General features: G+C 42.8%; 1 protein-coding gene across 1 annotated transcript in view; it reads left to right on the top strand.

Annotated features, from left to right (window-relative positions):
* The window catches only part of bsna (bassoon presynaptic cytomatrix protein a), a 108,364-nt gene that overhangs the window by 49,105 nt on the left and 46,386 nt on the right, over positions 1 to 12,873 (top strand). Inside the window, exons 7-8 of the mRNA XM_038721940.1 lie at positions 3,431 to 5,933; positions 6,878 to 7,378. Of these exons, the coding sequence (XP_038577868.1) occupies positions 3,431 to 5,933; positions 6,878 to 7,378 (3,004 nt within the window). The remainder of the gene's footprint in view (positions 1 to 3,430; positions 5,934 to 6,877; positions 7,379 to 12,873) is intronic.

Here is a 12,873-nt window from a genome sequence, read left to right as displayed (position 1 = left end):
TTCTTTACAACGCCTTTTCTCATCAATTTTGGGAGTGTGTCCCCACTGGGATTTATCTTTTTTTATGTTGCTGTCGCCACACAGATTGACATGGTAAGCAGTACATGACACACTGTCATCTATTTATAAATTTAATGTGTCGTAGGGGAAAGGAAGATACAGTATTTACACATAAAATCAATAACCAATTGATTCTGATGATCATTTCATTCATTTCTATTCAATTTTATTTATATAGCAGGTGGATGAATGCAGCCAACACAGACATAGAAACAGTAAAAGTAGTAGTGGTACAGAAAATTTATTATTGTACTGATAACCATAGTAATACTAGACCAAGAACTAGACTAGAGCAGCACAAAGAATATAAAACATTTATTAAAAATTATTTTTTTAGCACATCTTTTGATTTTGCAACAAAACTAACATGTGGCGCTATAACATAAATTCCTGTTTTATTGCAACCCACAGAAATATATCCTTTTATAACTTCCCCATCTTTTTGATTATAAAAAATATTTTAATAACTTTTGATTATGAGGATAGATTGATTCTACTTGCAAAGCTTCATGTAGATCGGACTATCTGACTAGGAGGAGTTCGAAAAAGTACCACTAGGTACTAGAAGTACAAAAGCACCACCTACTTTCCAAATGGCACCAAATTTTCAGTGGGACATAAGAAGGTAATGGCCCCAGTTTTGTGTTAACCTCTCCGGCTAAAAAATATTATAGGCAGAAATGGGCATGGCCTATATCGTGACATGCAGCTCAATTCAGGGTACGCATGACCATTAAACTTTGATCAATAGCCCGGGCTTTTATTTGCTAAAACCACTTAAACCACTTAAACCTGCCTATATTTGGGACAGGCATCCATATGGGACAAGTCTTTAAATTCTCTTACACAAAACTGAAATAGGCTACTATGAAATAGTTTATTTATTTCAAAGATGTTACTTGTATAAAAATTATCCAATAATATCAAATACATGTCATTCATTTGATCTAGCTCCGACATACGGCTTATGCGCTTTTATTTTGAAGGCAGCAACGCAACGAAAACAACAACATGGTGCAGGATGAGAAATGTGTGGCAGAAGTTAGCAGACAGACACATGAAAGGATTCATAACTTGGATTAATTTTTATGAAAAGCTGGTTTCATTCTTTTGATCGGTGGACCCTTACAGAAGGTATATAAATAATCAAGGAACAGACACATTCGGGCTTAATGAACAGACTTAACGAGCGCTTCAAAGGTAACAGGAGTTCGCACTTCTTTCTTTTCTTGTACCATGCCGAATACACTGTTAAATCTATAAGAAGTAGACTTTGGGGCTTGTTGTTTACTTTAAATGAACTGAACGATTGAATTGTGGAGAATCTAACCGATCTAAAGATGTGTAGCATGTTCATACTGACATATTGATCATACATTTAAACATTAATATTTGTGTTAACGATCTAAGCAGCTTAGAAGCAGCTAAAGCGGGCAACCCGCAAGGTTTAATAGGTTTTACACATCCAAAGAAGTTATATAAAAACCAGACCAGGCGTTTAATGGCAGAATGTGTTCCCACACCAGGCCAGTAAAGCCTGGGAAATGAGTAAAGGTAGGTGGCTATTTGGGACTTGGCTATTAATTGAAGTTTTACGGTATATAAGCTTTTTAATGTGCAATATATTATGTGGGAGTTAGGGGCCAAAATGCGTTTAGCTTGATTAGAGTGCCACTTTCTGGTTGACATGCATCATTTGACATTTCCAGTGGAGAAAACCAGATGCAGGTCAGATGAAAGAATGAAAGTATTTGGACTCTTAGCCAGGCCTTTTTGTGGAAAAACGTAAACTTGATTATTACAGCATCACCTTGAGTTGAATGAACATCATTATATGTACCTGACTATTCAATTATATAATATGAAACATAATAAACAACTCTCATTTCGCTTTTAATATAGAGTAGGTTTAGACTGTACTCTTTGTGATATTATTTAAAGAGACCCAACAATTCCCACCATGAGCAAGCACTTGGTGACAGAGACAAAGAAAACTTCCTTTTAAGAAGCAGAAACCTCGAGCAGAACCATGGCTCAGGGTGGGCAGCCATCTGAGTTCGACCAGTTGGGGTTGAGAGAGAGAGAAAGAAAGTGTGAGAGAGAGAGCCATGGCAAGAGAGCGCCAGAGACGGCTGGGGGTGGGGCTAACACAGTATCCACACAGAAATACAGACAGTAAAGGTGGTAGTGGTACAGACTAAAAATTAATAATGGCGCAGATAATTATAGTAATGTTAATGATAATGAAAATAACAATACGACTAGTAATAACAATTGTAGCAAAGGGTGTCAAGCAGAAACATGGGGGCATCAGGCGACTAGCAACCACAGATCCAGACTCCACAGCTCGAGAGCCAGAAACACCTGCAGAAAGTCATAGGAAGAGAGAGGAGAGGGACAAGAAAGCACAAGACTACGGGAAAGGGAAGAAGTCCAGTTAATAACATGCATTAATGGGATAAGGTTGCATATAGATTGAGGGAGGGAGGAGGAGAGCATGTACACACTGAGAAAAATGTACTTTTGCTAATACAGTTTGTGGCAGATATTTAATTTTGATATGTTAAACTCATTGAATCACAAAATCCTTAAATCAACAACCCAGCGAAAAGTTTCCATATGATTTACTACATTTAGTGTAGCTGATTGATTGGACATGTTTTAATGTTTTTGTATGTCCACTAACATACACTCCACTCTTGTTTACTGTTGTACTTGTCTCTGTGTCTATGCATTTCTCCTTTGTCTCACTTGTATTGTATTGTTGCACCCTCTTCTTGTTTCTTCTGTTTCTTGACCTTTTTATATTTTTGAGCTTTCCTTCTTCTTCTTTCCCCGGTTCTTTTCATCTGTGGTGCACATTGTCCTCCCACCTCCTTCAACTTTTTCCTTCCATCCTGATCTCTCTCCATGAAATCTCCCTTTGCCACCTCTTGTTTCTTTTCTCCCCCTTTTTTCCTTTTCACTTTTATTTTCTTTTTTGACCTTACCTGTTCCCTACATCTCTCTTTACCACTGCTCACTCCTCTATACTGAACTTTCCTCCTTTCCTCTCTGTTTTCCCTATTCTTCCTTCACTTTTCTCTCTTCATCCATCATATTCTTTAATCCTGACTCTTTCCCTATTCATCTGCCCCCACCCCCAACCTTAAATGTCCCTGTCCATCTCACATTTAAATTTGGTTTCCACAAATGTCCCATCTCCCATCCCTCTCCTTTTAACTTGCTCAACATCGGATCACATTGATTCCTCTCTACATTCTCTGTTCTTCTGTTTTATCTCTCTGATCCCTCTCTTTCCATACATTTTTTTCTCCCCATATTCTCCTGCCCCCCCCCCCCCCCCCCCAACCCTTCTCTCTCTCTCCAGCTGGCATCTCTACAGCAAAGCTCACTGCTACGGAAGGTCAAGCGAACCCTGCCCAGCCCTCCTCCGGATGAGATTATCACATCAGCTCACCTACCCATGATGACGACCAGCCTACCTGAGGGCTACCTGCCCTCTTTGCCCAGCCTCAAGCCCAGCTCCAGGTCTGGCCTGGCTGCCAAAGCCAGCCTCCTCAAAGACCTTACCCATGAACTTAAGGCCGTGGAGCAAGAGTCAACTAAACTGAGAAAGCAGCAAGCTGAACTGGAGGAGGAAGAGAAAGAGATTGATGCTAAACTCAGATACCTAGAGCTGGGGATCCACCAAAGGAAAGAGACATTGGTCAAGGAAAGGGAGAGGAGGGATATTGCCTACCTGAGGTGCATGGGTGACACCAGAGACTATATGTCTGATAGTGAGTTGAATAACCTACGGTTAGCCACTGCAGCCACATCACATGAGACCAATGGGCTACTGTCAGCAAGGCCAAACACTGCCCCTCTCAGCCAGTTCACCAGTGATCTCAACACAGCAGCCCAGTACCCACCCACCTCGTCATTCCTCTCCTGTCAGTACCCCCCGAGCCAACCGGCAGCATCAACTCAGCAATCAAGTTTGCCGTACAAGTCTTCAACATTCAACCAGCCTCCCTATCCAACAGTCTCTCAGTCCCAGGCATTGCCACAGCCTACACCCCTCCAGAGCCATGTCCATCCTCCGGGACCAGTCTCTTACCAGTCTCAAACCAACTACCCTTCCTACACCTATCCCCAAACTCAGCTCCCATACCCCCAGACAGACATGGGGTTACCTGTTCCACTTCAACCTCAACGTCAGCCAGGGCATACAGGTTTTGGGCCTGCACCACCCGGTCAGCCTCCATACCCCACCCACAGCTCACCCTATCCCAGCACAGTTTCTTCATACCCCAGCCAGACCACCCCATACCTTGGTCAGTCCCAAGCTGATATCCTGACAGTCCACCCGGGAAGACCAAGGCAGACTATGCTAGCTGATCTGGACCACAAGATGCCCACCAACTACGAGACAATCAGCAACCCCACAGTTATGGTCACCACCACAGCCCAGGACACTACCTATTCCAGTGCAGCTCCTTATGGTCAGTACACTGGATCGACAACCATGGTCAGCTCTTATGGGACCTATGGCTCAGCACCAGTGTCTAACAGCTATGGTGGATACTCTGCCATGCTACCAAGCACTTACGGCCAGTATACTTCAACCTCAGCTAATTCATATGGCCAGTACACAACAACTACTGCTAATACTTATGGCTACACCGCCACCACAGCCAGTTCTTACGGACAGTACTCTTCTGCAGTTTCTTATGCCTATGGGCACTCTGTAGACAGTCCTTCCACCTATAGTACTGCAGATGGGGTGTATGGGGCTACTGACTTAGATCAAAACATCCCAAGGAACTACATGATGATTGATGACGTAAGCGAGCTGACCACAAAAGATGGGCTGGGCACGACGACAGGGAACATGATGCATTACAGCGGCAGTGGGCGCTACCCAGGCGACGTCCATGGCCATAGCAACACCACTGGCAGCACAGCGCGTGGGGGAACTGGCAGCTCCTCGTATGGCAGGACACCTGAAGAGGAAGCAGTGATGCAGGAAGAGCTGTACGACCACCATGGCAGGGGTAAGAGCAGCTACAGGCACGGACCTCTAGGGGGCAGCAGCAGCAGCGTGAGCGCTAGCATGGGTGGGGGATCCCCCTTTTATTCTGACTATGACTACAAACATGGCAGCATCTGCTCAAGGTTACAGAAACCTATGTCCTCCAGAAGCCCTCTGGCTCCTGCTGTAATGTCCTCGAAGCGCAGCAAGCACAGAAAACTGGGGATTATGGAGCAAAAGATTTCCAAGTTTTCCCCCATTGAGGAGGCTCGGGATGTGGAGGCAGACTTGGCCTCCTATTCCTCAGCGAAAGGTGGGGTTTACCCCTCCTCTCACATTCGAGGGCGCCAGCTGATTGAGGATTACGGCTTTAAGAGGAGTGCTTATGAGGTCTGCAGTGGCACCACTCATGGTAGTCGATACAATTCAATGGTGGCGGAGGACGATCAGATTTACTACACTTCCACCGGCCGCTCCCGTTCCACCGGCCACGGCATGGACAAGATTTCAGCCAGGGACTACCCTGGGTATCGCAGTCGATCCTATGAGAGGGATGACCGTTCTTATCGATCTGGCTACAGCCGGGGGCGCCATCCAACCCAGCAGTTCTCAGAAGAGGAGAGCCCACTCAGTCCTCTGGGGAGATTCATGGGTTCTGGGCGATCATCAAGCTTAGATCCTAACCCATACGACAGTCGCAGCAGTAGATATCACTACTATTATGGCCATTATGGTTCCAGCCACTCGCTGCCAGATGTACAAGACCGTATACGGGATCTTCCCCGGACACATGTCTACAAATCGGATGATACATACATTATAGACGATTATCATTGTGCTGTGTCAGACAGCGAAGGTAATTGTGGGAGCTGAATGCCCACACTGTCTCGATACCTAACTGCCCCACGTTTATTTAAATGTCCCCCACCCAACCAGAGGCTAGGCTTAGCAAAGAGAAAGAAAAAGAGAGACAAGAAGAAGAAGACAGCTGTTGCATGCTGATGTTTTCTTCTTCCTGAGAGTCACTTGGAGGTCTCTTATCAGTGGACTGCTGTCTGTCTGTCTGCCTGCCTTGTCCATCCTTCTGCTTGTTCGTCCAGTCGTCTGTCTGTCCAATACTCGCATGGTTCTTTGACGTGGTCGTTTTCTTCGTTCGCTACACTCTGATTCACTTGAAAGGTCTTCTTTGCACGACACAGAGGCATTGTTTTCTCTTTACATGGTTTTATCTATAATTATGCCTTTGGCATTGATGTTTGTTTACATGTGTTTTAATTTAATTGTTTTTTGTCTGCACTGCAAAACAGTCACTCAAAATGAGTCCTCTATTATACCTAGGCTTATACTTATCTTTCTAAAAGTGCCAGCATTATTCTTTCACTGCAATTAACCCATACTCCTAGCATCATGAATAGAAAAAATGAAGAAGATTCAAATGCTCTTTGCAAGGCAGTTTAAAGTATGTTTGTGCAGGATACAATGCATTTTCCTACATGTCATTGGCTTTAAATTTGAAGCTGAGACATTTGAGCACAAAACCAGTTGCCGAAGCAGACAGTTTCGCAGTGTTTGTTTTATCCTGATTATATTTCTTGTAATTTCTAAAGGTGACATGAAATGTATTTTGCATGGATATAAAATTTTTACTTTTATTTTCTGCTGTTCTTTCTGTTTCTTCTCCCTCCTGTTTTTTTCTTTTGCATGTGGTTGATCTTCCAGCCTCGTTTCTTTTATCATCCTGCATGCCACTCTCTCCAAACGACATGGAGATTGACTGTGATCTGCTCTCGGTTTCCAAAGCCTACCATCTGGGCCAAGAAGAAACTGACTGGTTTGAGAAGCCACGTTCCAGTTTTCGACACTACGGCAGCAGCCACTCGTCTGGGAGGAGTCGGCATGGTGTCAAACATACCTACCATGATTACGATGACCCTCCTGAGGAGGACCTGTGGCCCCAGGATGAATTCAGCCATGGAGGGCGACAATCTTCATCCCGTGACCACAGACACCATGGCAGCTCTAGCCGACATTCGTCATCGTTGCGTCATGCAGATGAGCCGAGGTCCTCAAGGTCATCAAAAGGGCATCCCAAAGACCCGTCAATGCGCCATGAGACTTCAGGACGAACCTTGTCTTCGGGAAGGCGTGGTGAGTCAAGGTCTGGAGGGTACCACTCTTTGGACTACTCCCGGGATCCGTCTGGGCACCATCACGGCCATCGCTCCTCCAGACAGGGGGACCAACAACGTTCCTCACGCAGCAAGTTCCAGCAGCCAGGAGACATGCAGGGCCAACCACCAGGTACATAAAGATCACTTAATGTACACATTACATATTGTCTGGTGCTTGTTGTTGGTTTAAATGACATCAACATTTATAAATATTACTATTATTAATAGAATTAAACGTGTTAAATTTACCTTGGGCACTACTCAGCCAATTACTTATGTCTTATAAAATATACTAAACTATCAATTTCATCAACTTTAACCAAAATTACCATCAATAGCTAGTAGGTTGAAGGATTTGGAGTTCTACATAGAAGAGGTTAGTGATATATTCACATGCAACACTGAAGAAACAGCATGTTTATCCACAAGCATTTCATTATAAGATAAACAAAAGCAAAACACACAAGATGAAACCTAACTTAAATGTGATAAAGAAAAAAGGTGTGTGTGTGCACCTGTCATGTGTATCTTTATTTGTTCTGCTACCATATGTCTTGTGCGCACAATCATTAACACTTACGGTCAGAGGCAAAGAAAGCACGTGAAGTGTGACTTTTGATGTTACTCTCCGCCATATGTGGTTGTGTTAAAGGCCAATTGTGCCATAGTAATGATGGTGATATTTCTGTATAGTCATTCATCTGGTACATGATTGAATATTTGTAATTAAAGGGACGGGAGCATGATTGCTGAAGGTGATGGAATTAATTATGGTTTCATGGATATTAGGGATTAATGAATTGCTTACTAAGAAAAGATCAATTCGGGAGTATTCTTGTGATGAAGGATTTTTCATTCTCCAACCATCAGCAAGTCCATAATCATGTATTGTTAAAATTATTTCAGTAGCGTGCCAATTGCTTGTATTGAGGTACTTGAGCGATCATCAAATCTCCAGCAATTATAACATATGATGATTAATTCAATAGAGAAAATAATCTATGGGAGTAATGATGGGTCATCATTGTCGGGTCCATAAATGTTACCAAATGTGAATTTTGATTGAACTTTTAATCGCTGTTTTGTAAATGAAACATACTGAAAAATGGAGCAGAAACAACAACTATCATTGAACTTCAAGTCAGATTAGAGCTGTTGCTAACCTCCATAGAGAAATCCAAATTCACATAACACTTAACTTGTGAGATCAAAGATGAAGACGCTCTAAAATAGAGGACACAGTTTCCGCCACATATCCGGCATCCAGCGGAGCTTTGATGCTGTCAAAAAGAAAATAAGTCCATTGACAAGTGATACGAAGAGAAAGGCAACTGTTGTGTCCAAAGAGCAGAGTAACATCTAACGTCTACGCTGACGTATCGTTTAACAATCTCCTATCAAAGACTTGCATCAGGATACTTTTGTTACATCAAGCCTTTACATTATGTTATATGAGATATTATCTAGAGTTACATCGCCTACAGCCTTTCTACTAACGAGTGTTTTGTCATTAAACCCATCTGTAGAATCAATTAATAAGTTTCGCTTGTTGACATTTTATTGATTTTGTGAAAGCAATAAAAGAGCAGCCATGTGGATTAAACGAGTTATCAAACGCTTAATCTGTTATGGCCTTTTTCCTAAATCAGGTCCTAACCCTTGGTTACCAAGCAGTTAAAAGGAAATTGGGTGATATATATGGGTAGAAGAGAGAGAGAGAATGCAAGTGAGAGAGAGAGAGAGAGAGAGAGAGAGAGAGAGCACACATTGAATTTAACTGACCCTTCACTAAGCCATGCCCTAAATATGCAGCTGACCAATCACAACGCAGTATAGGTCTTGCTCTAACTGAGGGCCGACACTTTCGTGGCTGCGCTCAATTGACTCATAGGCAATAGGAGTCGTCTTATAGCTTTTTTTGCTGTATTTTTCCAAGATATGGTGAAACTCTGTTCCTGGGGCACTTGTAATAGTTACAGTCGCTACCCAGAGAGGTTGATAGGAGACGTACGATCTATTGCCTTTCCAAAACCTAAAACATATCCAGAAAATGTCGGCTGTGGATTGTTCCTAATGTAATGTTAGTTAGCTAATGCTAGCTAACTTACTACTGAATGTAACATTATATAGCCCAGCTGTTCTGCTTTTTAATGATTGTAATAGTGAATAGAGACCTACCGTTACCCAGCTGTACAGGAACAGCATTGATCCTTAATATCGTTGTCCTCTTTCTCAATAGGCTTGAGCTTCTGTCTTTATTTTTTTCACGTCAGTTTGACAGCCTGAATACAGCCTTTAAATACACAATGCAACTGCAAAACTGTCTGCTTCTTTCTGAGATAGCTTTGTCCAAAAAGTACACCATATTTCTCCGGGGAGTGCAGTAATAGACAGTGGCAGCGCCGTGATAAAGGTCCGACAGGTTTGACAGTTTGTCAAACCTGACTTAGCAACAGTAACTAAGAGGGGTGTGGCTTCGCTGAACACGCGGCTGGCCAATCACAACGCAGTATAGGTCTTGCTCTAACTGAGGTCCGAAAATAATAGTAACAGTTGCTACCCTGAGAGAGTGAAAGGAGAAGTACCATTTATTCCCTTTCCGAAATCTAAAACAAAGGTCTGAGGAATTGTGAGACAAGTTATATGACCAGGCGAGGGTAGACACGTGTTAACATCTGTGAGGGGTTTCAATGCTGGATAAATCTATGAGATTTGAAAGGAATGAAAACCAATGCTGAGGTTGCTCTGAGGTTTCTGCTGGACAGGTGAGTAGGCTAACATTAGCTTTGCTGTTCCACATAAACGACAGCTTCAGTATTACCGTCTCGCCTGTCTGTGGTCATGTTTGTGATGATCCCAGCTGGTTAGCTTTGTTAGCTTAGCCGCAGCGGTCAGTATGTGTGCGGTAGAGGTGTGTGAACCGGTGTGAACAGAGCCCCAGTGAATAGAGAGAGAAATGGGTCAGCATTAATGCTTGTTCAGCAGTAAATGTACAGTAGAAGTTACAGTGGCTGATGAATAAAGACTGCAGCTTCTCAGGACTAAAGAGGAGCTCCTGGGTGTTGCTTTTTGTACAAACTATTTCAAATAACTCGCTAGTTTCTTACTCTGTTGTGTTTTGGATGCTGCGTGTGTGAGCTTACACATATTGTTTGTTTGATGATGTTTGTTCACTAAATGTAACTATTGAAGTTCCTCTCGATAATCCTACCGATAAGAAACTAGACTCTGTATCTTAGATTTAGGCTTGAAAAAGTATTTGCTTCAATACATATTTAAATATTGTCAGGCTTGTTGTCACACCTTCTACAGTGCTGCTAAAACATGCCCTGTTATTGAGGCTTACATGATCTCGGACAGCAGACGCTGTGGATTCTGCTATATTTCAGTAGAGTAGGACTGGTTACCATGGCAATGCGCGTTCATGAGTTTGTTTATCAACAAACTCTGCAGAATTGAATAGTGTCCCTTTAATTGAACTTTGAAATCAAACATTATCTGGCATGCTCACAGATCCATGGTCATTTTATGGGAAATGACCTGTATGCTGCAGTTAACTTAAACATAAATTTTTAACTTCTCAACAAAACAGATGAGGTGTTTGAACACATCAATGCACTAATATACATTTTTGTATGAAATACATCTGTATCTGACTAATCAGACTCATCTTCAGAGTCACACTTCGGGAACATATAAATTGCCTGGTCTTAGGTGCAAGCATCATGGGCCTATTTGTTGCATTTCACACACTTCACCCATGTCTCCTTTGGAAGACTGTTTGAAAATGGCTCCATATAGACGAGGCAGAAGCACTCTTCTTCATCTGATGATAACTCTTCTATGATTTTTCTTCTTTTAGCTGCATTCTTGTTATTTGTAGATCTAGATGTTGACTCCGCCCCTTCTTTCCCTTTCTTTGGGAACAGCCTTTTGCTAGATTGTGTCTTATTCTTTTCTATTTGTAGTACCTGATTCACTGGTGTGTCACTTCGAATTGCTGTTTTGCGCTGTTTTCTTCCTTTGCTGGATGGTTTTCGGGATCCAGCTTCTGGATATGGCCGGATGTTGTCTGGAGTTGTTAGCCCACTGTCAGCAATGGCATTGCTGGTAAATGGTGAGCTGGTGCTAGCATTTGCATAACTGGTCAGGTCTGTGTTGAAGCTCATGCTAGGCAGGGTAGAGTTAGTGCTGGGGCTTGGCAGGTTGGTACTGGGGCCTGGCAAGTTAGTGCTGAGGCCTGGCAGTTCAGGGTTGATGCTGGAGCCTGGCAGGTCAGGGTTCTGAATCGGATGATCTGTGATGTAGAATGGCGCAAACTCAGTTTCCAGAAATACATCCCTGTAAGGTTTATAAGGTTGGACCCTAGCCACCCTAAAGCCACCCTGAATGTTCAATGGGGTTGCAGCCAGAGGATAGGCGACTATGACAATCCCAGGAATGTTATAAATTGACATTGTCTTCCCGGGTTTGTTCTTCATCCAGGCATTACACGCATTGTTGATGTGCTTCTTTAGTGGCCCATAGACAGTCCTGTCTAATGGTTGGAGTCGATGGGAGCAGTGGGGTGGGAATGACAGCATAATTATGCCATTTTCCTTGGCATAATTGAGTCCATCGATGGACAAATGAGACCAAAAGCAGTGAACAGGACTTCTCCTTTGAGCACTTTGTATCTTCATTGAAATGTTTCAGGAAGTCAACAAAGTGCGCATCTTTCATCCATCCAGAGGGATTTGCCCCTCCTTTGCTGCCAGGTGGCAAGTTGATCAGCAAATGACTGCGGAAGTTGACACAGGGGAAAATGAAATATGGAGGTATACTATTCCATGTGGCAGAGACCGCACAGGCCAGTGTGACAAGAGTTCCACTTTCAGTACTTTCCATCTCTCATTTATGTCGGGAGGATACTGATCACTGAGCCCGAAAGTTGTGCCTTTCAACTCTCTTCCTTTGTTTTGGATCAGTCTCTTCTGTTGACAGTGTTCACATTTGGCAATGATGGGTAAGGGTCCTTTCCTTGTTTGTTTGAAGTACGTTGTCATAAAGTCTTTGATTGGGTTTTTTCCAGGATGTCAGAGAGGATGAGATTGTCCCGCATACTGTGGGTTTGTATGTCCAAAACTGTCTCTTTCAGGTGTTTGTTTTCCTTAGTGATTGTTAGCATCTGTTAGTTGAGAGGATTGCAATTCTTGCTTAGATGCCAGCAGTATTGTGATCTGACTGTGGGCAAATTCCAGACTGTAACAAATCTTTTATTTCTTCATGTTCTATTTGTTTGGGTTGCTGAGGCTGCGTTGTGGAGTGCCGCTGGTGTCGGTGTCGGATTCCATACTTGTATGTTCATGGAAATATTTTTGCTGAAGGCTTCTAGGTCTGTTATTTCTTCCACTTTGGTATTGATCTGTTCTGCTTTTAGCAGTAGTTGGTATGTCCAGTCAGCTGATTTGTAGCTGTTCTTTAAACCGCATGTAGTCCTTCTGTCAAATTTGACCCATTTTCAAATGTTTTTGTATGAAAAATATGGTTTTCTTTCATGTAATTGCACCAATCTTTCTGGGTCAATTTTGACCCGGTGGTGCAAAAAGTCAATTAATCACACTATTGTGCTTTTCAGCAGATGAA

Source organism: Micropterus salmoides, unplaced genomic scaffold, assembly GCF_014851395.1.
Source record: "Micropterus salmoides isolate LMB-PRFRI ecotype aquatic unplaced genomic scaffold, ASM1485139v1 Ms_hic_scaffold_16, whole genome shotgun sequence".
Lineage (NCBI taxonomy): Eukaryota > Metazoa > Chordata > Actinopteri > Centrarchiformes > Centrarchidae > Micropterus > Micropterus salmoides.
This window is presented reverse-complemented; position numbering and strand designations above follow the sequence as displayed.